At 33.0% G+C, this 25,659-nt stretch overlaps 4 protein-coding genes and 1 non-coding gene across 5 annotated transcripts; 2 read left to right on the plus strand and 3 right to left on the minus strand.

Annotated features, from left to right (window-relative positions):
• Positions 1-1,014: 1,014 nt before the first annotated feature.
• LOC100778493 (syntaxin-32) lies at positions 1,015-5,375 on the minus strand. The gene is made up of 5 exons (XM_006578118.3): positions 4,948-5,375; positions 4,595-4,845; positions 4,331-4,506; positions 3,212-3,406; positions 1,015-1,277 (listed from the first exon to the last, which is right to left on the minus strand). Exons 1-5 carry the CDS (start codon positions 5,183-5,185, stop codon positions 1,118-1,120), a joined length of 1,020 nt encoding a protein of 339 aa, XP_006578181.1. The 5' UTR covers positions 5,186-5,375; the 3' UTR covers positions 1,015-1,117.
• A 2,028-nt stretch (positions 5,376-7,403) lies between these two features.
• Positions 7,404-7,495, minus strand: LOC113001559 (small nucleolar RNA snoR26). The gene has a single exon (XR_003266953.1). It is a non-coding gene; the product is annotated as a small nucleolar RNA snoR26 (small nucleolar RNA).
• A 6,516-nt stretch (positions 7,496-14,011) lies between these two features.
• LOC100793562 (molybdate transporter 1) lies at positions 14,012-16,029 on the minus strand. The gene has a single exon (XM_003523660.5). The coding sequence runs from the start codon at positions 15,839-15,841 to the stop codon at positions 14,456-14,458; it is 1,386 nt and encodes a 461-aa protein (XP_003523708.1). The 5' UTR covers positions 15,842-16,029; the 3' UTR covers positions 14,012-14,455.
• Positions 16,030-18,526: 2,497 nt separating this feature from the next.
• Positions 18,527-23,288, plus strand: LOC100779025 (uncharacterized). The gene is made up of 7 exons (XM_014774518.3): positions 18,527-18,664; positions 18,888-19,159; positions 19,503-20,163; positions 20,460-20,659; positions 20,765-21,009; positions 21,311-22,619; positions 23,020-23,288. Exons 2-6 carry the CDS (start codon positions 18,888-18,890, stop codon positions 22,003-22,005), a joined length of 2,073 nt encoding a protein of 690 aa, XP_014630004.1. The 5' UTR covers positions 18,527-18,664; the 3' UTR covers positions 22,006-22,619; positions 23,020-23,288.
• On the plus strand, positions 22,394-25,455 carry LOC100794082 (probable E3 ubiquitin-protein ligase RZFP34). The gene is made up of 6 exons (XM_006578994.3): positions 22,394-22,453; positions 23,020-23,107; positions 24,721-24,741; positions 24,845-24,927; positions 25,025-25,116; positions 25,208-25,455. Exons 1-6 carry the CDS (start codon positions 22,394-22,396, stop codon positions 25,383-25,385), a joined length of 522 nt encoding a protein of 173 aa, XP_006579057.1. The 3' UTR covers positions 25,386-25,455.
• The last annotated feature ends 204 nt before the right edge of the window (positions 25,456-25,659 follow it).

Consider the following 25,659-nt stretch of genomic DNA (forward strand, 5'->3'; position numbering starts at 1 on the left):
AAACACAGTATTATATAATGAATATATGTTGGATATAGTTCAAAATTAAGATTTAAAGAATAATAAAGATAAAATCAAAATAAGATTTTATATAGGATTTAAAGAATATTAATGAAAGATAAAAACAAGACTAACAAAAATAGGTATAAGATTTTATTAATATATATATATATATATATATATATATATATATATATATATATATATATATATATATTCTAAAAGTTTATCTTCGGAATTCTGAATCATAATTTGGGAGATACATTTATGGAATAGGTATATGTAATTCTGGAAATACATTTCTGGAAAGCAAAAAAGATGTATTTCTTTAAAAAATAAGGGTAAAATGGGTAATTGAGTAAGAGGTAGAAAGGGGTACAGAGTGTAATTAGAAAAAATGAGGGTGTAAATAACAAGGGCCTAAAAATAATTGCTATCGACACAATTCATTTGTAGTTGACTGGTCAGCTATTTAGCCCAACCTTAGTCCAGAAGGGTCGAATTAAGATTTTAGACACGAATCTTATATGTTATAGTTTAAAATTAAAATTAATTTTATAATCAATTCAAGACCTACTTTCTGCACTCAACTTTTCAACAATTTTCTACATTTTCCATCGTAATCAATTTCCTAAATAATAACTCCATTTTTTCTCGCGCAAGAAAAAAACAATATAGCTAAAACTGAAAAATTAAAGAATTAACACATTTTGTATTGCTGCTTGTTCAAATTTGTTCTTCTTAGAGTGCATTTTATTTATAATTTTTTTTAAAGTAGTTATTATAAGTTAAAACTTAAGCAAATATTGTTAATGATTTTTTTTTCATATTACTTTTATCTGTGATCAGCTCCTGAACGCATTATTAAAAAGAAAAAAGAAACATATCCTTGCATAAAATATTACAGAAAGCCTCCTCTACTGTAGTATAATAGTCGTGAACACGGTTCTTAACCTTGTTACATGTATGTAGCAATACGTACAAGTATATTTATTTGACAAACTTGGTCTTAAGTTAACTCTGCAAGAATGAATATATATATTTGGAGAAATAAATATTAAAGAAATACAGAACGCCGACACTCATGTCATTGTTTTCATTTCTGTCACCCAAATGACTATGCCACAAAAAATAAGAAAACCATAAGGAAAAATATTAATACAAAGAAAATTTTGATCATCAACCACCGATTAGAAGATATGCTGTTCAGATACTTCAACAAAGCCCCCTGTGCTCCCTCTACGTTTGCCAATGTATCATCCATGTTTTCATCAATCCTGCAAATTAAGTACCTCTATCAATCCCACTATGTCCCAATTGGCCAATATGAAAAATCAAGCAAAAGCCAATTCACCATATCGGTAATTGAAGTATTCGTATTCAATTGCTCACGCCAAATTGTCAAACAAGTAAGCTTCATTAAACTCGTGGAGTTTGCCCCTGGCAAACTCCACTGGTAAACTAGCACATTTGCTATAACTAAGTAGCATGTATTGATATCCATAACAAAAGATACTAACTAGAATGATTTAAAAATAACAATAAAACCCTATGGATAAATAACATCTAATGATCACAAATTCTATTCATAATTGCACAGTGGCAGTAAAATTTATAATTTCATAATCATACATAAGTAATTAAATCCTAGCATCAAGAGTCAACAACAAGTTGAGCAAGATCTTCAAAATAAATCATTTAGAAGAAAGAAAAACAAAAACATTCTCACCATTTTACCAAGTTTACACCATGCTTGAGTATAACCATTTTGCAAATAAGTTAAACACATGTTTTACAGGTCAATTCACAAGTTCGACAACATTGTTGCATGACTTTCTCCCTTTCTACTCTGTTTATCATTTTTTTATAATAGGAATCACATATATTCAGAAACTGATTAAAAAAAAATTCAAAACTTGAATAATGTAGCCAAGATAAATCCCAGCATTGACTGACATGCATTAAAAAACCAAGTTTTCACAGCCTCTTCCACCAGTTCATATCCATCAAACTAGTCCTCATTTAAAGATTAAATAAGGAAAAGCACTAATTAGTCTACAATGTCCTACTTCTATTGTATACATAGTTTCCAAGATATCCCAAAACATAAGAAACAATTATTTAAAAAGGTCATAAACAAGGAGGGAAAAGGAAAGAAACTGTAAAGTGAGCACAAACTTTCATTGCCAATTAGCCCCCCCCCCCCCCCCCCCCCAAAAAAAAAAAAAGAAAGAAACCAAAGATGTGTCAGTAATTTTAACTGCACATTGGAACAAGGAGGGAATGTAATAGAAACTGGTAGTATATTAAAGGAAATAGGTGAATTTCTAGGAGATCAACTCCTTTACAGCAGATAAGTATAACTCAATCCCAGAAAAAGAAAAAAAAAAAAAGAGAAAACAGGAATAACAATGCAAAAAAGGAAAATAACAACCAGAGCTGCAAGAAGCAACCTCTGTCCCCTGGGCAAATGCCTAACCAAATTCTGTTATGACCCTTTGCTACTCTCCCCCTATCCTATAAACACATCCTCCACTATCTTTCCCATCATGGCAGAATATTCCAGTGCAATGTCCTCTTGCCATGTGGACATTCTGTTATGCATATCACAGCTTCTGTCTTTGCATTCCCATGCTTAGCCCATTTGTTCCCAGCCCATCTCCTTTCCTTTTACCCCTCCTCTTATAGCATGGGTTAAAGGCACAACAAAATATTTCTATGGCAAGATCAGCACATATCCAAAGGAACAAATAGGATAAAGGAAATAATTAAAGCAATACAGGAAAGCCATGTGATTTAAGTCCTCTAATAGTCTAATTATATAATGCACTTTAGAGAGCAACAAGCATGTGAATGACCATTCATAAGGAAGACATCAAAGGTTCAGAACCTTTCAAGTACAAACTTGTCCATAAAATTATCGTGACATAATTTGTTTAGTTTTTCATCAACAAACAAATAACAACACAAGCCTTATTCTACTAGGTGAAGTCGGCTACATGAATCACATGGCATCATTAGGTTAAAGACCAAATTTACAAAAAGATTCATGAGTGATTCATGTTAGTTAGATGTATTGAAAAGTTTTATATTGCCTGCCAATACAGAAACAATGAACAATAAGAACGTGTATATATATATATATATATATATATATATATATATATATATATATATATATATATATAGCGCACAAGTGAGACATAAAAACCTGATGGCAATCTCTCCTTGTTGGGAAACAAGTGTTGCTAGCTGATTGAAAATGTTGCTAAGCTCATGAATAGTGGACTCAACATTCTGAAGTGCTTCAGCTCTGCTTTGCATGTAACTATCTTGCAATGGAACTACCTCCTGCTGCTGCTGTTGCTGTTGCAACAATGGTTGACTCTCCCCATCCACTTGCTTCCTATAGATTTAAAAACCATGAAAAAAGTTTAAAACAAAATTTGGAAGAAGCCAGAATTCCAGAGAGAATTTGACCCAACCTGAAACAACCATAAAATATTAGAGCATAACAAAAGTTTTTATCATTTAAGGGAAAGGATTGACAAATCATGCCTTAAAACTAAGCTCTTAATTTGGACTGAGAAGTCCACTGTTTGCAGGGTAGACCTGACATTTCAACACCCATCCCTTTTGTTGGGCCAAGCCAACCCAACAAAGGAAAATGTCTTGAGTGGGCCAGCCTGCTTCTCTACATGCATTTTGGACCAGCCTGTTTGACCCACCAAATACTCCTGGCCAGGCAAAGTTTCAATAGTCCTAGAGTTTCGTTGGGCCAGGCTAGGCCAACAACACAATGTCTGAAAGAGGGCCAGCCTGTTTAACAGGTCTAATTGTAATCAAACAAGCAACTGAAGTCCACTAGTTAAATTAAGTGAATAAATTAATCAATTAAGTAAGGCAGCAGTTGTGAACTTATGCTTGTTTGATGCAATCTCAACAGAGGGATAGACAAAGTTAATAAGTTGGAATTAACATTGGTACAATGGTTGCTAAAAAAATGCTGCAGAATTGAGTTGGACTTCGATAACATTTCAAGGAAAAGAAATAAACAAAAGCTATTTAAGTTTGTGACCACACTTTTACTATATATTAATAAACCAACTACTCTTAGAATCATCGTTCCTTTCAACAAAAATCATGCACTGAATAATGTAACCAAGCATAACAACACACATTAATGTGATGAGGAAACATATCAATTCTAATAATATCGCAATTTAGTTTACCTGCATTACACAACAAATAGCAAGAAAACAACAAACACATGCTACTAAAATCCTACAACCAACAAAAGAACATGTAGAAATAAAAATGATTAACTTACTTGGGAAACGCCTGAGATGAAGATGGTGACCCATTAGCCCAGGGAAGAGCAGGGGCACTAGAAGTACTAGCAGCCGCCCTTGCAGCCAACGGCCGTTGCCGAATAAAAGGATTCGCAGAATCCTTAGAAGCAGAAGACGAAAACAACTGTCTTCTATTCTCATGCACTTTCATATTCTTCACAAAAACAACAGCACAACATCAATCAATCTCAACATTGCACCCATAAAACACACACAACAAACGCACCAACACAACAAGGCACCTCAGTTCTCATGGTCAAAACATCCTTAAACTCTTTGGTGGTGCTCATCAACCGTGTCTTCAAGTCATCGACCACCGTGCTCGAATGGCTAGAGGTATCGGCAGAAACATTTCCAGTCTCATTCCTAGAGCTACACACCAACTGAAGATCCACAACAGCAGAGTTCAGAGCAGTGATATCCTGCTTAATAACCCCCGTAAGCTCTTGGATTTCCATAGTAGGGTCATCAAAAACCGAAGTCCTTTTCGCTACTGCGAATCAAAACGAATAGAAAGTTTCATAACCTCACAATTACCAATTCATATAATATGATTCTAAAATCGATTAAAATAATTTTATTGTAATTTGCTTACATTTGGCGAGTTTGGCGAGCTTCTGAGACGTTTGGTGAATCCCGTAGCCGATTTTGGAGGCCCTTCTATTGAACTCCGATTGATTCGCGATCGCGGATCGCTGTTCCTCCGATCTGGAAGAAGTGCTGCTACTACTGGGCCCATTGGGCCCTGATCCGGACTTCTTCAACCTCTCTGTGATGCTGTGGAATTCCTGTGTCCGATCCCGGAACGATGACTGCGCCGATTTGACGTGCATTTTCTTTTACCGTTTCCGAAATTCGAGATCGGTGAAGGCAATAGGACTAACCCTAGGTTCAGCTCGAATTGAATTTGAATTTGCGGTGGGTTAAGGAATGGTTGGGGAAGACACGGATACGAAGGAGGATATGTGAGTGTGCAAAAAAAATAAAATTGGGTCAAGGGTGTGTTTGTTTACATTCAATGATAGGCTCATCCTTTAATGTGTAGAATAATAAATTCGTTTAAGAGATGAACATTAAAATTTAGTTCTCCAAATTGAATAAAATTATAATAATCATTTAGAAAAAATAAAAGATAAGTATAAATTAGAACAAACATATTAATAAGTATAATATTAATTAATAAATATAATTTATCTATTGTACAAACATGTTATCAAATTTTTAAAATTTGAATTTTCATCATATATGAATTTATCAACGTTCTATACATTTAAAAGCAACAAAAATAACTATTTACTTTTGCTGGAAATGAATTTGCTTATTCGTTCCCCTCTAACTTCAAAGTTGTAAGATCGTGTAATTTGAGCTAAGGTCTTTATTTGACATCTTCATTATTGAGGAGTATGCCTTTTTTTTAAAATAAAATTGTTGCTATTTTTTCTAATTAATTACCAAAATGGACAGATTTCAAATAAATTACTAGAATGGATACCTCGCATTTTGAAGCACGATTTCAAATATAAAAAATCGTCATTGTAAAGACAATTTTGTTTTTTTATATTTTTTTAAATGAAGAAATTGTCATCTCAAAAACAATTTCAATATTTTAAAGTTTTTTATGTTAATAAACTGAATTCTTCTTTTCAAAGATATTTTAGTATAATCATAGTTCTCGTTTTTTTAAGCAAAAGGACAATAACAACATGGAGATAACTTAGGATTGGAATGAAACTATTTGAGAATTGGGAGTCGCAAAGGAAGTGGATATTCCTTATCGTGGTAAAAGAGAGTCTGAGGAGAAAAATGTTGTTCAGTTTCATTGAAGCAACTATGGTATGATGTAAGGGAAACATCAGAACTAGAGTCAATTTTGACAACATTCATTGTGATGTTAGACATAGTAGTGTATTTGATTATGACATTGGAATATTTGATTGCCCCGGGAAAATGGTGATGCACTAAACATGTTGGATAACAATAAAAATTGTGACAATATCATTTGCCTTCAAATTCCCAAATATTCCTAACTTGCTCAACTCTATCTGATCTCCAAAATTTCCAATTTGTGTCATGCTTTTGGCACACAAGAGGACCCAAATTTCAGAGTTATCCCATTAGTGACCAAAAGCATAACCTTACTTTGGACTTGATGGAATCAAATAGAAATGAGCGAGTTGGGAATATTTTGGAATTTAAAGGGGAATGATACCATCTCATTTTTTATTGTTATCCAACAAGTTTGGCACATCACCATTTTTCATATGGAAATCAAATACTAAATATCATAACCAAATACACTATTATGTCCAACATTACAATGAATGTTGTCAGTATGGTCCACTGACTTTAGTTCTGATGTTTTCCTTACATCATACCAAATTTGCTTTAGTGAAACTAGAACAATAAATTCCTTCTCACACTCCTCAACCACTTCAAGAAACACTTACTTTTTTCACGGGTCCAATTCTCAATAGCTTCATCCCAATCTAGGGTTATCTACAAGTTGTTATTGTCCTTTTGCTTCAAAAAACTAAGAACCATGGTTATAATGAAAAACATCTTTGAACAAAAGATTTTAGTTTATTAACATAAAAAATTAAAAGTACTAAAATTGTCTTTACAATGACGATTTCTTTACATATGAAATTGTGTTCCTGAACACGAGTTACACATTCTCAAAATTTATTTGAAATCTATCCATTTGGGTAATTAATTCGAAAAATTACACCAATTTGAAAAAAAAAAGCCCCCAAAGTGAGTTATAAATTAACACATTGAAATGATGGGGTTGATAAAAAAAATAAAAAATAGAAATCAAAGAAGAACATCAATGTATCTCAGGAAAAAAAACATCATCAAGATCTATATGACTATCTTCCATTCATAAACATGAGATTTATAAATCTAACCAACTAAGAAAATTAACATCATTTAACCATAAATCTAACCAACTATGAAATATTGAAAAATAATCAATTTTTTCCCATGTGAATTGATAAAAAAGAATGATTTTTTAGAAGAAGAAAAATAGAAAGAAAGAGATTGAAGAAATAGTATCTCATAGTTACCATTCCCCATTTGCTTTTCCACTCGCAATCAAAGTGCAAGGATAAATTATTGAAACTTCTCATCACTGATATTTGTAAAAGAGAGACAAAAATAACTTTTGAGGATGATTGAAATTTAAAAAAGGGAATCATATGTTTGAACCTCATATTTGATTATTTGAATTTCGAATGAATAAGTGAACAAAGGAGACGAGTTTTTTAGTGTAGCAATTTTGCCTACAACATGAGCGTTTTGAGAAATTAAAGATCTGCATAGAACCCTAGGTTTTGTTTGGAGCCTTGGATGATGCGTTCATTTTCCCATTTTCTTCAAAATGAGATCCGGATTTTGTAGATCTAGAACTCCTTGACTTCAATTCACATGTTGTCGCACTCTTCGCCAACATCATCGCCCTCTCTCTAGAATCAAGAAAAAATGAGATTTGGGTTTTTGTAAATCTGGATTTTGAGAAAGGGTGTATGGTGGCGCATGTGCGACAATTGACAATGGTGCTAGCAGGGCGTGAGGAAAAGGAAAGTAAAGAGAAACTGCGGTTGACACAAAGGGAGAAAAGGCAAATTGAAAAGAAATAAGAGGAATGATGATGGAGCAAAGGGAGAAGAAGAAGAAAAAAAGACGGAATAAGGAAAAAGAAACTTATATTTTGTGGTGATTTTTAGGAAAATATTTTCTTTCTAGTCAATGAACAAGTCCATAAGAAGAGATAGATCATATGAGTTTATCAATATCCTATTGATCCCACATAACTCATGTAGTTATTTCTCTCCTAATGACATTCTCCATTAATAGGAGAGGAGCTTAACCTGATTTTTAGCCATCAATATTTTTTTATCTCATTAACGACACCAACTTTAGATGAATGGAAGAACCATTTTAAATCAATTTAAAAAAAAATAAAAGATTAAAATAAAGTTTTTAAAGAATAAAGTACCAAATTGAAAAAAAAAACAAAGGATTAAAAATGTCATTTAGCCTTATTATTTATGTTAAAAATAAAGTTAAAACTAAAATATAATTTTGTTCTATTAAGTTTTTTCTTCTTATTAATTTGTTATTTATGTTTTAAAATTTATAATTTAATTCGTTGGGTTTATGAATGGATCTATTTTAGTTTTATAAATTAAAAAAAAAACAATTTCATTCTTTCGTGTTTCGGGTTAATATCATTAACTTTTATATATTAAAACAAATAGTTTTAATATTGTTTTTTTGTAACAAAAGCTAAAAAACAAAAACATAAGAAACAATAACCTAAACTCTTTACAAAATTAACCCCACTTGCACGGTAAGTAAGAATAGAGCAGAATCCAGAAGGTACTTCCATTCCACCAACGTCATCACCATTTTCTTTTCTTTTTCATTCATTCACTCATGTAAATGTGATTGTATCCACTCGCCAGCTCCACCCATTCTTCGATACAGGGGTATGAGCTACGAATACGATACGAGGTTCCTTCCGTACATAATTTGGAATCTACAAATGACAATAAAGAAAAATCAATTATGAACATGAAGTAGACAAGTTATTGTTACATGTGAAGTTTTGAATTTTATTCTGATTAATCATGATATATAGATAGAAACAGATACCTTCAAGGATTAGGTGTAGCCATGATTTGATTAAATTGTGGGAAATAAGCGAGAGAATGGCATGCAGAAGAGATCTAGGTGATAAATCATGCATTTTCTTGTTCCTCTAATCAAAATTGTTCACTTTATGCCACATCTGACCTGCTAATGCTCTCCCTAACACTTTTTTTGTTGATGTTTTTATTAAAACTCTGATAATGAAACCTTAGTTCCTCTGTTATCACATGTTTTTGCTTCTTTCAAATGTCTCAAATGATCCACTAATATCTGTGATATATATATATATATATATAGAGAGAGAGAGAGAGTAATAGAAAAATAAAATCCTCTTAATTTAATCTGGCCGTATAATATTATTAAGAGAAAAATAGTGTTTCTATTAATATTTTGTTTAAATGATACATATATAGCTCACATGATCTATCATGCTTCAGCATATAGATAATATTGCCTGTTCTGAATGAATTACTTGGTTTTGTATTTATCCTACCATGGAATGTTCTTGTTGCATGCTAGTCTAACTTACTGTTTCTATAATCTAATAATACTTTTTACGTTACTTTTGGCTTCTTTTTTTTCATTCACTTGTAAAGTTATACTGGTCTCTCGCTGCCAAAGATTGTAATTTGTGATGCTGGTATTGTTCTTAAAAGAGGGGTATGCTTAGACACATTATTTGCCTCCATGTTGTATATATTAGTATAAATCACATTTCAATTAAATAATATGGTGGAAATGAGATATGATTAGAGTACACAGTAAGATGATATCTCACGTGAATAGAAATAAAAAAATTGAATATCATATAAATAAATAAATAATTCATAAACTCAAGTTTTAAAATTTTAGGTTAAAATATCATTTCAAATGAGAAATTATAGTATCCATTCTTATACTTATTTTTTTGTATTCGTAACCCTATTTTGCATTTGATACATGTTTGTCCACACGTAAAATTGAAGAAATACGTGTTCCAAAACTTGGTTCAATGAGAAGCAAGAGGTGTATGAGAGAGGGTTTAATTCTCACGTGGTTCAAGATAAATCATGAGTTGATATCAATGCGACGATAAGTTATGGTGAAGCTAGTCGTTTATTGTGATTAATATTATAGGAGTTCAAAGAAGACCCACTAATGTGCATAATATTATATGTAAACTAAAAATCACATAAATTTACGAGACTTTTTCTACGTAAGACTTCTTCTCTTACATTTGACTCACTACTTTTCATTGATCGATTGCATAACTTGTGTGGGCATTGACAATTCTTCTTTTGCCTCCCTTTTAGATATTGTGTTTTATCTTTTTAATATTCTTTTTAATCTTATTTTGCAACTTTTTACGTAAAGTGGATGCAAATTAGAACTCTAGGGTGATCTAGCTGAGATGGAGATAAACTATTTGAATTTTTTAAAACGAGTATGGGCATGTTAAGTGGTTAATCTTTCATTCCGACCATATCTCTCAAAGCATATCATATGGTCGTAATCTTTATTCTTATTCTTCACTACCACCAATTCACCGTGCTAGTTCATTATTATCAGTGAGAGAATTGGCGAAAGCAAAAAGGGCTCTTCTTGGCCCTTGACATCTAATAACTTAATATAAGGGAAATTTGATGGTATCCCTAAACATTTAAATATTTTAGTACTGTTATTTTTTTTTATAAATGAGTTTTGGTTTGTTGAAAATGTTTTTTATGGTTGCACTAAGATTTTTTTTTTCAAATGATGGTCACAATAAAATTAAAACTTATCACCCTATACATATTATCCAAACCTTTAACTACTAAGTTGACCCCATGGGTTTTATTGAAGTTGGCTATTTTATTTTATTTTATTTCTATTGGTGTGATTAAACTCATTTAATTATTGAAGTTGACTTTTTTATTTTATTTCTTTTGGTACGTTCAAACTTATATATTTAATTGATTCAGAAAATAATGGCACTAAAACTCTAAGGGGCTTTTAGTACAATAATTTTTTTAGTTTTTCGGAAATCTGAAATGTTTGGTTTACTTTTAAAAAAAATATATTCACAGGAAATAATATTTTTTTGGAAATGTTATTTTAGTTATGCTTCTCACACAGTTATTCTCATGGTGAAGATAGGAATCTAGCTTTCTCAAGTTAACCAAATTACTTTGATTATTTAACGTGATAAATAATTAAATTTTATGATAAAAAATATCACATATTCTCTGATTTTTCAAAAAAACTTATATAAATATTTCTAAAATATTTTAACCAATCGAATAAATTTTACTCCTTTCTCATGATCATAATTCTCATGATTCAATTTTAGAAATCATGATTTGCCCATATGAAGAGTGGTGAAGTTCTCATTGATTAGTAAAGAAGCTTTTCTTTTGAGAAATAACCATAAAATCATTTTTCATGTTTATGATTAATTGCCGTATAGATTCTATAATGGTTAAAGAACACTTAAATCAACAACTAACTATTTATTCTAATTTTTAAAAATTAGAATCGATGTTGTAGAATTTAGGACTTTTGTTCTAGGATATATCTGTGATTTTTTTTTTACTTCGTATAAAAAAAATAAGGAATACTAAATAAACATTAAAATTCCAACATTATTGGATACCATATCAGTGATATGTAAAAAATACATTTTTAATCATCTTTGACAATGGTTAAGAGATAATACAAATTATAAGAAAGGAGAAAGGAATTTAACACTGTTAGTAATGGTAAGTACCTTTTGTTGGGCGAATCCTGAAAGTTGGAAATGGCGTCATGCCATCATTTGTTGGATAAAAATTCTGTAGCCAGGTTAATTGAGGACTGCTATCCCTTGTCAAACCCATAATCATTCAAGCATATCAAATCTTCATATTTTAATGGAAATGGTAAACTCATTAACTCAGAATGGAAAGTTTTTTTTTTTCCTTCTTGTTTTCTGCCACTGAAAGTACGTATAGTAATTTCCCTAGAGTGATTATATATATATATATATATATATATATATATATATATATATATATACACGTATAATAAAGTCAATAATTATTTAACTGAACCAACTTTTATAGAGTAAGCACTACGTAGTACATGTTAGCATCTCATATGTATGCAGGCAAAGGGAACAGAAGCCAGCAACAACAGAAGTGCACTCTACACGGGATATAATCACTATAGAACCCAGCAAAGCTCATTCAGTGTCAGATACCAAAAGAAAAAGAAATTTAAGACGTACAATAACTTGCTCCAACATACAATATAAGAGGGGTTACTGCTGTGCTGGATCGAGGCTCCTAATTAGGGGGTTACTGATATATATATATATATATATATATATATATATATATATATATATATATATATATATATATATATATATATATATGGTCATGGTGCCTAGCTTACATTGTAAACTTTTTATTATTATTCACAAGGGAGTGCCCTAACCTCCTAATTAGTTAGTGTCATGGACTAAGTAAAAGGAGTGTTTTATACAGGTGCCTGCTGAATAGGGAGGTGATGATGAATTAGGTGTAGACTCGGTTGCTACTTGGGGGAGCAAAAGTGAAGCTCAAGTTTGCAGCTCGGTAAAGCAAGCGAGACTCAGGTAATGACTACCAAATGTTTTAATTTACGTACTAATTAATGAAATGATAGAGGTTGGTTTGGTAGCACACCATTTTACAAATAGGGTTAAAAAAAACTACAACTACAAAACTTAATTACGAAACCATTCCTGTAAAACATACTGATAAATGCTGAGGTACAGGTACTTACAAAGAATAGAATATGACAGAGAATTTTTGACATCCTTTATTATACTTTGTATCCTTTTCCCAAACGCAACGAAGACTTGTGTTGTGTTGGACTTATTAATATTATATATTTATTTGCCTATAGAAAAGAATATAATAAAGAAAAATATTTAAAAAAATAATATTCTATAGAATAATTAAGAATAAAGTTTACAACTACAACAACAAAACTTTCCAAACGATTCTTGTAAGACATACTTGATATATGTTGAGGTACTTATATAAAATAGAATATGAAAAAGAAAATAATATTCTAAAAATAAGCAATATTCTTTTTTGTCGTTGTTAAAAATAGGGTATTTTTGGCCAAGAGTTAAAGAATAATCTCCCAAGCTATAATTAATATTCATTTAAGAGACTTCTCTCAATAGATGTTATTCTATGTATATGGACATAAGAACCATTCTTACAGGCATGCATGACTATTTGCCAATTACCATTACCACACCATATTGGTGTAGGCCATAAGTAAATTCTATAAAATATGAATAAAAGTCTCTCTCTCTCTCTCTCTATGTATATATTAAATAGAATATAAATATAAAATAATATTATTAATAATATTCCTCATAGAAAATAAAATAATTAAAATAGTATTTACACCAGATAACACTAGGCAAGGATATTGAAAGCAATAATTTTCTGTATATTCATAATTCTTTCTTGGATAAAAACTTATGTAGCCAGTGTGGACAAGTTATTCTCAAACCATAATCATTCAAGCATCATATCTTCAAATTTTATTCCAAAACTTGATAATTGATATCATTAATTTGCTCACAATATATACAAATAAAAACAATAATTTTCTTGTAAGTATCGTTAACATGACAATTAGTACAGTTAGAATAACTTTTCAAGTAGTGTTTTTTTAGGGTTATATATCTAATTAAAAAGTTAATCATTGTATATATATATATTATTAAAGTCAATTTGTGTTAAAATCTTTCATGTTTGGTCACTGCTATTTCAATAAAATCATATTCGAAAACTCTGCTATAAATTTATGGAGAAAACTCTAACCTTTTTATGATTTATTGTTTTCTATAAAATCTTTAATTTTTTTTATTTAAAAAAGAGGTCAATTTGCATCATGTGAATAATGCTCAGCCAAAAAGCAATATGTAGAAAGAGGTCAATTGATGAATCACAGCACGACGACATGACAATGAGACATACAGGTGGAAGGAAATAAAGATAAAAAGAGAATACAGCAAACTTAATAAGTGATGTTACAATATATGAAGAGACAAATAAAAATAAAAGTGAGTGTAAACATGGCATAAAGAGAAACAAATGTGAAAAAATATTGACAGTGACATACTTACTCGTAACCATGTAGGCACGTATATGTAATATGTATATGCGCAGATAGAACAAAAGCCACCAAAAATTGAAGAAGTACGTTCATGGTAAATATATATATTCTTATATATATATACCTTACAGATACAAGACAGGAGTGAAACTCCATTTCACTATCAAATCCCAGATAAGATTAATTGACAGAAAAAGAAACTTGCATATGCGACGCAATTATTCTAAGCCGTACAATTATTCACACTAGAAGACAAGCAAGCAACAACATGGTAGCTAGATAATGATATATGTATTCTCCTATTTAATTAAGTCCAAATTTTTGCTTCAAACTTGCTCTTCAGGGCCTTCATGCTTCCAAATAGCATTAATCGGCTTACCATTGGTCCAATCCCTGAGCTTAAGAAGCACAAAAACAATCATCCCACACAAGAATCCAAGAGCAGCACTGGACCCCACCAACGAAACCGCAGTACAAAGAAGCATAACAAACGAATCTTCCTTAGTATTTATGTCCCTAGAAGCCATGGCTAGTTCAACCCCAGCAAACAACAGCAACACCCCTAAGATCCCCACAGGAAACTGGTTGAAGAAATGAGCCAAAGAACTTCCCAACACAAACCCCAAAATCAACTTAGCCGCACCAAGAAGTGCCACACAGCCTCCACTCCTCCCTCCAAACTTATACTGCCCCGCAAGCCCACCAGCTCCATGGCAACATGGCATGGCCCCAAACCACCCTCCAACAAGGTTCATCAACCCTACAGTTACTGAGAGTGATGTCACTGAAAAATCTTTACCTGGAAACAAGTCTGATGAGAGCTTGCAAACGGCTATCACGGAGTTCAAGATTGACAACGGGAGTTGAGGGATTGTGCCCTTTATGAAACCTTGCTTCCATGCATGTCTAGACATTTTCACCACCTCTATAGAAGAGGGTCCAAATTTAATCTCATGCATCACCCTAGGCCTTCTTATGAAAGTCAGCACCACTCCCAACACAAACACCAAGAAAGCCGAAGGAAGCGCGAAAATAACCCTTCTTATTTTTCTCACTTTACTTATTCTAGCTTGGGTTTGGTGGGTTGATTCTTCCCCATGGCCATGGCCATGGTCATGGTCATGGTCCTCGCCAGCACCATTGACTATGACAATAAAGCAAACACATACGATGGCGAGAACCAACCCATCGAATCCGAACCAATATCTTTGGTCCAATGATTTGGACCGAGGCAAATCTTGTACTTTTCTCACATATTTGACCGCGGTCAAAGCAAAGGACAAACCCTGTGCTAGCTGAATTCCCCTCACAACACATAAGGGAATGAGCTTGTAAACTAGCTGCATGAGCCCAGTGACACCTAGGACCAACAGGGTTGCTCCAGTGAGAATACCGGAGGCCATGATCTCCGGTATGGAGAAGGTGGGGTCGGCGAGGGCGACGGCGGCGATGGACTTCATGGGCTGGACGGGCATGGGGACGCCGTAGATGGCGCCGGTGATGATGTTGTACATGCCAGTAAAAATCAATGTGGTGCCGAGGTTGAGGTCCCTGGCTAGTGTTAGGGACAAGACAATGGGTATGTATGTGCCTAGGTCACCCATGGCGCCGTTGAGTTCGGGCCAGGTTGAACGGAAGACAAGGTTACTTTTCACTTTCTGTACGGCGGAGGAACTTGGCTCTGAAGTGGGAGGGAGGTTCGGTGGTGCCATGGAGTTACAGGGATTCGATATGTGAGTGGCGCGGGAATGAGAATGGGAAAAGGAAATTCTGTAAATTTATAGGGATACTGAAGTCACTGTGGAGAGCATTTTTTTATATTTTAAATCAATATTTGTGCACAACTCTGGTCTCTCGCACTGAAATGGTGCAGCAAACAGAGAAGAAGACATAGGGTTTAAGTGGGTGTGGGTTTCACATTGAGGAGAAGGTTTTCTTGAGTTTTATGTTCAATGTTACAAGTAGGGTGGCTAAGCGGGTCGGCCCGTCCCACGTAAGGTCTCACCACATAAGTTTGCATTGACAACAGACCGGGTCAGTTTGCATTATTTCTTACACGGACAAAATAAGGCCAGTTCACGGGCCTAATTTTAAAAGAATTTTAATTTTAATAAAAATACAATACAATAAAATTAAGTTCAATACAAATGTAAATAAAATCTCAATAATTAATCAATTACATCAATAAAATAAATAATGTCTTAACAAAAGAAAATTCAAGCAATAAATTTAAAATATGAAATTTAAACATCTCTAACAACAAACAACAAATGATTCCATATTTGAAGTAGCTTGAGTCTTCTTATGTGAGTTATTTTTTATAATAAAATATATTGAAATATCTTTAAAAATATTTATTTAGCAATTATTTTTTACTTAAATGATAAGAATTGATATTTTTATAATTTATGACTTACAGATATGAAAATGATAGATTAAAAGAGAAAAAGATCGATAAAATATCAAAAAGAAGATTTTTAGCATATTATCAGCATGTTATCACTTATCTTTTATTTATCTTATCTTATCTTATCTTATCCTTTTTTTATCGTTAACATTAGTTTAAATCTTTATCTTATTTTCTTTATCTGTTGTTTTAAAAGAAAAGTTTAAAGTGAAAAAAGAGAAAATCAAATCTAATATAATTAGGTCAAGGTCACATAAATAATCAAACCTAATGCGGGTTGCGGACAACCCGCGGATCCCGTGGGTCAAACCCGCATAGTCCGCAGGTTAAATAGAGCAGGCCCAAAAATATGACATAACTATGGACCGTTTAAAAAAATTAATTCGTAACCCGCGCGGATCGCGGGCCAGTTCATGGACCTGGGCCCGTTTACCCATCCCTAGTTATAAGTACTGGATTCCTATAAATGATATATGAATTACTTTTTATTTTAAATATTTTTTACTTTTTTATTGCGGAATTTATATATGCATTTTTTTTATTTCTCTAGATCTTTGATAACATATTAAATGCTCATCAAATATTTTTTTAAGTTATTATATCGGTTCTAGTTATTCTTTATATAAGTTGAAATCTTATAATCGCATTTCTGGCCACCTCCAAACCAAAGCATAATTGTCACCAACTAATCCAGCCACTTACGATTATTCTGGCCTTCATCTGCATTACTTGCAACGCCACGATAAATTGAATTGTATATAGGCAATACCATTATTCCATTAATGATTTAATGTCCAATCAAAGCACAAAATATTGCTTATTTCCACTGTCGCCAGGCATCTAATGTCACGACTCACGACCATATGTTGTTTACATATTCAATGATTAAGTTGAAAAATTATCTTCACATTGACCTATTTGTCACATCTACATCGGGCATCACCATTTTGCTGGTAGCCTGGTAGACACTAGCTATCATTTATAAAGAATATGTTTTTCCTTCACACGAGTTGACACATATACTTTATTTATATATACTTTCTAAAAAATATCTCTTATAAAATTTTAAAAATATTTTTACGTGTATATATATATAAAATTAATTAAAATAGTTTTATAGTATAATTATTTTTACACCAACATCTATTAATAAGTGAAGTTAATGTTTTTATTTTTATATCAATTAACTTAGAAAATATATCCAAAGTTAACTTAAATTAATTGACAATGTAAACTTTTTTATATTCACAGTATATTAAAATTAAACTATATGAAATAAGTAAGAAATTAGTATAAAACTGATAGCTGATTTTGTAAGTTGTTTGATTGTGTAAAAAAAATATTATCTATGAAATGACAAAAATATCTTAAATAAAAAAGAGATGTATAACAAATAAAGACATTTTTGTATTTATATTCTTTTAAACCATCTTATAGCAATATATACTGAAGCCTAATAATTAAGGGAGGTCCTATGAAGCAACCATAGAGCTGGGCATGCGATAAACACAATTGAAGCCCGCAATCCAGGTTAGTGTTTAATTTATGGATAAATAATCAATTTTTTTTTCAAAAATGTAATATAATAATAAATTAATTTTTTAAAAATATAAAAATACAAATTAAATCCCTAAATATATATAAATTATAATAAATTAATTTTATGTTAAATTTATTAAATTATTTTTCTTATTAAGTTATAATGTCAATTTCATAATAAATTATATTTTTTAAGAATAATTTAATATTAAGTTATAAAATTTATAGATTAATTTATCATTAAATTATATATGATCAAATTATTGCATATTTTAGACTAAATTTAAAATATTTATCTTTTAAGAATCAATTCACCTCAAATTTTCTTGGACCAAGACTATTTCCTTTGAGAAATCAAAACTGGCAAGTTGAAGCCCAACATCTTGATGAGATGTACAAACGGGCTTAGCCCAACAAGTTGAAGCCCAACATGTCTACCAGAAGCAGAGAACCAGAACGGTGACTCTTGTTCGTTTGTGCTTGTTCTCTGGTGGCGTCCTCACACTGTCTCTCCCTCAGTCACTTCGACTTTTACTTCTTGTTAATCCCAAAACATTGCATCCCCTTCGCTGAGTCGAATGCGACCAAGGTAAACTAAACTAAATTTCCAAATCAAAATTTTCTACTGTCCATGTTACAGGATTTCACACGCTTTAATTTTCGAGAATGTGGATGATAAAAATGTGAGAACAAGAATGTTAGGTACTAGGTATTGGTTGAATTGAAAGTGTCACTTGTTAATGGTTGTAGCGCAAGTTCATGAATTGGAATTGAAAATGGGTGTTATGTTAATTTTGTTTTGGGTATTGTAGATGCCGAGAATGGAGGACATTCTGAACCTTCCTGTGCAAGACCCTCTTTATCCCGAGTTTTCTGCTGCTCACATAAATTGGGTCAAATTGGAAGGTGGTCGCCAAGGTGGTGATGATATTGCTCTCATTCCTTTTGCCAGAGTTGATGATTTTGTCAAAGGGGAATCTTCCAACCCCGAATGCCCTGCGAGTTTCCGCATAGAATCAAGAAGGAAAAGACCTGTAGGAAGCATTGCCAAACCAAGGGTTGATGGCTATCTTGAATATACATTGTAAGATTAGTTTTCTTTCTATTCAAACTTACAAATTATGGAAATATACTTACTATTTTTCTTAGTTTAATTTCTATGCACTCTCAACCAATCAGAAATCATTACTAGTATGGTTTTTAAGGTAGTTATTGTAAAAGTAAATGGACTTACCGTACATGGTAATTTGAGTTGAATGACAGTATAAAAATCATTTACATTGTTAGTGTATAGACTATTTATTCATTTTTCCCCTTGAATTGACTGGCTCTTTTTGTTTTTATAATTTGTGATTTAATCTTATGTTGACTTCAAATCTGAAAAGATTTGGCTAATTGGCAATATGGAATTATGCGTTGATATTTAGATACTGGTGTTCTTATGGTCCTGAAGACTACCGAGAGAGTGACTCAGGTGTAGGGGATGGCACAAGCACCAAACCTGCTTCAGGGAAGGGGAGCAGACCGGGGAGGCGTCACATGATGAGAGGGTGCCTTTGCCATTTCACTGTTAAAAGGCTTTACACCCGACCCCTCCTTGCGCTAATCATATATAACCAAAGAAGGCATGTAGATAAATCAGGGGCACCGTGTCATGGATTACTTGACAGGGATGCGGTAGGGACAAGAGCTATGTATGCTCCGCGAATTTCGGATGAGTTACGCCAGAAAGTGATGTCTATGCTTTATGTTGGAATATCGTTGGACAAGATAATCCAGCACCATGCAGAGGGGATGCAGAAGCAAGGTGGCCCCCAAAACCGTGATGATTTTCTCACTCGAAATGATGTGCGTAACATGGAAAGGACAGTTCGTAATTCTTCACATGAGCTACACGAAAATGATGAATGCAGTGTAAAGATATGGGTTCAGCGGCATCAGAAGCATGTTTTCTATTTTCAAGATAACTCAGGTTCAGAACCATTTGTGTTGGGTATACAGACAGATTGGCAGTTGCAACAAATGCTTCGTTATGGAAATAATAGTTTCATTTCTTTTCATTCAAGTTTTGGCTTGAAGAAGCTTAAGGTATTGCATATTGTTTTTGTATTTACCTTCTCAAGCAAGGAAACTATTTATTTACCTTTTATTCTCAAGTTAGTTACGCATGAATCAGGATGCCAAGGGTATAATTTTTAGCTTGTTTACATTGAATTTTAACGGGGAAAAAACATATTTAGATGAAACATATATTGTACATGAATAAAAGGTAGTATCATGTATGCATATCCCTCTTTTTGTTTATGATGAAAAATTATTTATGTCAGCAGTATCCTGCAGGACTTCAGAATGTCTTATACTTTTTTGTTTCTCATCCTTGACAGTATCCAATATGTTCTTTACTTGTTTTCAATTCATCTCAAAATGCAATTCCGGTTGCCTGGATCATCACCTCATCTTCTGTTGGTAAAGCTATTCATAAATGGATTGTATTGCTATGTGAAAGATTACGAACCAAGGATCCTAGATGGAGGCCTAATGCTATTTTGTTGGATGATCCATCTTTGGACTATTCTATCATAAGGTAAAGAAATTAGAGTGGTTCTTTTTAGTTTCATTAAACTCTTTTTTGTATTTTTAAGAGACCCCCACCTTAATAGCAAATGGAGTGAGATCTTGCTCATTGCAGAGAGGCTTTCCAGTGTCGCATCCTATTATGTGCCTGGCATGTTCGCCGTACTTGGATTAAAAAACTTTTAAAAAAATGCTGCAACATTGAAGTGCAACGGGAGATGTTTAAGCAATTGGGATGGATTCTATACTGTACAAAATGTGGGCCAAATGCTATGGATGCAGTTGAAGAGCTTATGCAAATTTTTGTTGACCAGTGTGCCTTCATGGACTATTTCAAGAGCCATTGGCTAGCTAGTATAGGTATTCTTCAAGTGATGATTCATTTTGTGTTCATTGAAGAAATACCTGCTCTTGCTGTTGTAGCCTCACATCATAGTCAGTTTTGATCAGAAACATTCTGATTCAGATTTTATATCAAATTCATTTCATTCTTAGTCCCACCTCCAGATGAGTGCCTTAAGTTTTCTTGGGCAACACTCACACTAGCATTTTCTACAATTGACTAATTATTTTCATCATAATTAGTGGACTATCCAGTCATTTGAGTATTCTGCATTAATATTGTTTCTTGAATAACCATATTACTGTGCTTCTCATGCAGATATGTGGATTAATGCCATAAAATCACTCTCTGTGACAACTCCTGAGCCACATGCTGCAATAGAATCCTATCACCTAAAATTAAAATCCATGCTTTTGAAGGAGAATTATGCCAATTTCTGGCCAAGAGTTGACTGGTTAATCCATGCTTTAACTACTGAATTTCACTCATTATACTGGCTAGATCAATACAGTTTAGAAACTGGGTATTTTGAGAATCTACGGGACAATTCTTTCTCCTCTAATGCTTGGTATCATGCTCTTCATATTCCTGATGTTGATGTGATACTGGATGAGCAAAATCTCCATCTTGCCAAAGTCTTATCTCAGACTGACAGAAGCTTGGTGTACACAGTTTCGAATCCTGGTTCAGAATTTTCACTTTGTGATTGTTCCTGGTCTAGGCTGGGGAACCTCTGTAAACATGTCATCAAGGTGGCAACTTTCTGTAGAAGTCGACAGGTTGCAAGACCATCATTGTCTGCTCAAGTTTATAAACAGGCTTTGCTCACCCTTCTCCATAATCCTCCTGATGATCCCTTAGTTCTGGACCACACAATTCTACATGTGGCCCATTTGCAACAAGACATTAAGGCCTTGGAAGACTTGTCCAACAATGGATTGCTCCAGCCTATAGCTCCTGATTTAAGTTCTCAAATGGCTGAAAATCCTCTGCTTTTTCAGCGCATCCAGTGACTGGCCCATTTTGAAAACAGATTGACCGTGTTTGGGTTAAAACTTATTTTTTGAGGCTAATGTTGTGATCCTTGATCAATCAATTTGCAAGAATCAAAAAGGATATAATTTTGCTTTTAAGAAGGTCCACAACCATTGGCTTCATGAAACCACAACACTCTTTTAAGAATTGGTCTGAACCTTCATTTGTCAATATTCTTTTCTTTCTTTCCATTTATTTTCCCTTTGGAGTTGATGGGGGTGTGAGGGGGAAGATTTGTGCTATTAAAATCCGTTTAGGAATGTGCATGTTATCTTTTTTCCTGATACATTTGTTTATGCATTGGTTCTTTCAAGTAAGCTAAAAGATTATTGACCTTCCAAATACATTATAGGTGGAGTTTGACCCATGTTTATTGGAAGGTTGAGGCTGCTTCTCTGTAGCATATTCGAGGCTGTTATCTGGCAGGTACAATATACCATCAGATGCTTTCACCACTTAGAGGGGAGGATGAACTCTAGGGTGCCAAAAGAAATGAGAAGGCAAGGAACAAAGCAGTCAGGATCATGTTGAGGATCATAACATGCATTGAGACATTGAAGTGTTTTGCAGATCAAACCATCATGCAGCCAATGTAAGAAAATATTTCTCAAATCTAATATAACAAATTTATCTTAATGCTTTTGCTAATTTGCTTTATATTCACTATATGTCTATATTTAATGTCATTTAGTAAATTTTTTGCTGCTGTTCCTTTCAACTAACCTGAATGTTCTTGATCTTCTGGCTGCTGTGATTGAGAATTTGATCCTTTGTCTTTGTATCAGTATGCCTTGTAGGTAGCTACTAAAATTCAAGTTATTCATGCTTAATGATGCAGCTTTCTAGATATTCTATGACTAGATGCATTTCTCTCTAAGCTTGAAGTTGCTTTGAAATCTACCTAGTTGAATAGGCATTTTCATTAAGTTTCATATTTGATTCCCACCATACAATGATTTATTACATGTCTCAATTGATTGGATGATTTTCAGGTGGTGATTATTGAAGGAGGGGATATTCATGTGGTTGCCAGGCATGCCGCAAATTCAGTTATGGTGTCTTCTGGTGTAGGGTACACAGGTTATAAATCGTTAGATGTCACGTAATAAAAAGACGTGTTGAGGTACTTAAGTTCAACAAGAGCATCATTAGAAGGGATATTACTATCTCAGAAGGAAAAATAGAATTCCACGGTTGAGGTATCAACCATTTGTACAGTTTGACATCGGTTGAAATTTCAAGATTACTGGTTTTCTCTCGACCTAAGGGGACATGCTCATTTGGGGCTTTTTGACTAGTTTAAGGCAATTTTAAAACAATTTATCAAAAAGTAAAAAATAAAAATACTAGTTGAGTAGCTTTTGTTATGTGGCAGATCAACCATTATTTTATTAAATTTTGAAGTTGTTTTGCTTGGTGCAGATGCAGAGGTGAAACACCATTTTCTTAAAAAAAATTAAAAGTTATATTAAGATGTGTTGGAATTCAGGTTTTACTTACCTGCAGAACTTGCAAGACGCACACTGCATGAACAGGGGTGTGCAAACGGGTCTGATCCCTATCCGCATTGGAATCTGTGTCTGGTTCAGTTCGGGACGAGTCATGAGTGGGTGTGGGTTCAAAGTTTGTTTAGGATGGATTTACACAAAACCGTGGAGACTTGAACCCGCTTGACTTAGGAGTTAGGATGCTTGCAACTTCTATCAAACCATGTGAGAAGCCCAATCACACGGCCCATACCAAAACAGCTTAGAGTAAGGGACTAAACCTAATTTCACCAATCACACACCCCTAGCATTATAAGTGTGGTTTCGCTCTTGCGTTATCCGAAGTTTAGGAAATAAAATACCATCCTTGATAATTATTTGTTTTCTTCCCTGTAATTAAAAAAAAAAAAAGATGACATGATTGCACATTACGCCGTCCAATAATTTTTCCATATCTCGTAGCTCCTTGTCATAGGTGTGGCCACAATATATACGTCAATGTTGGGTGTATTACATAATTTTTTTGTGGTTATAGTAAGAGACAAATACCATAAGTATGGTTGAATGTAAACGTAAAGTTTTATTAGGTTTAAGTTAGACAATCTTCATATAAAAAAATAATTAGACGTAATCGTAGGAGTAATTCTTACGCAAACCAAAATCAAACATTTAGTTTGATAATTTGATTTCACGCATTTTATTTACGTGTGCACACGTTTTTTGCGAGGAAACGGTTGTGTATAGGTATAGTTCGGCCTTCTATCAGAAGATATTTTCATACTAATCCAATTAGTAGCAACTAAAACTATGTAACATTGCTCACGTGCATATAAATTTATGGAAAATGTTAACGGTGTTTTAAAGAAAATGATTAAAAAATCAAAAACCAAATACACTCATATATCAAGAAGGACCTCAAATTAAAAGTAATAAAATAAAATAAAAAATTATGTTTCGACCCTTAAAATAACGTTTAAGTGATCATGCTATCCAATTTATAAAATTTATATCCAATATATTAAAAATATACATGACAAATTTATTTCATAGTTTTCACGTCAAAGAATTCAAAAACAATATATCATGTTACAATATTTCTTTAGTGTACTTTGCTTTCTTAGATTAACTGTATTTTATATCAGGATTTAGTCATTTAGACTGATTGATTCTCATATGTTTTAATACAGAACTGGAGGATGTGAAAATTTTTCCACTGCCACACATGTGGTAAGTAATATTCTTCATATCCTATATTTTTTAATGAATACTAAATATCAAGGGTTTAAAATGATTTACCTACTGATCATGCTTTCATGATTTCTTTGCACAGGTTGTTGCTACTCAACTCAGCTGAAAAACAGTCACCCTTGCGTGGAAGGAGCAATACATCACGATTGCCCCATTTGTTTTGAGGTAACATTATACCAATTTCCTATTTCAGCACCGTGACTATTACCAATTTGTTGAATCGCTGAAATTGACACAAGTTTACCAAATTTGGTGATTACAGTATTTGTTTGAATCTGTGAATGATGCCACTGTTTTGCTCTGTGGACATACAATACATAAGAGCTGCTTGAAGGAAATGAGGGAACATTTCCAGTGAGTATCACGGAGCTCACTTGACCACTTCTATCTGCTCAAAGTCCTACTGCAGTATATGTGATGATTTTTGTCTATGATTCTGCATCAGGTATGCATGCCCTCTCTGCTTAAAGTCAGTTTGTGATATGTCAAAGGTTTGGGAGAAATTTGACTTGGAGATTGCTGCTACACCAATTCCAGAACCGTATCAAAACAAAATGGTCAGCATCCTTTGTTTTTCCTTTCTATATGATGATGTTGGATATTGTAGGTCATCATCATGTTAACCATGCAACAACTAAAATATATATTCCTTGATTTTGTTGGTTAAACTGTTGAGATAACATAATATACAATAAGCAGTCATTGTTTGATGATTGTTCATCTTCTTCTTCACAGCCTCATTCACCCGTTCCCTAGACAAAACAGCAGCCAAGTTTGGGAAATGGATTGCTGGAGTGCTAAGCTGAGAATTTGAAAAGGAAAAGAGAGAGAACGGCGTAATAACATTTTTTTTTTATAATAAATGAATCCTTAAACACAAGCAGTCGATTTTTTTTG

The sequence above is a fragment of the Glycine max genome, chromosome 4 (genome assembly GCF_000004515.6).
Source record: "Glycine max cultivar Williams 82 chromosome 4, Glycine_max_v4.0, whole genome shotgun sequence".
NCBI classification, from domain to species: Eukaryota; Viridiplantae; Streptophyta; class Magnoliopsida; order Fabales; family Fabaceae; genus Glycine; species Glycine max.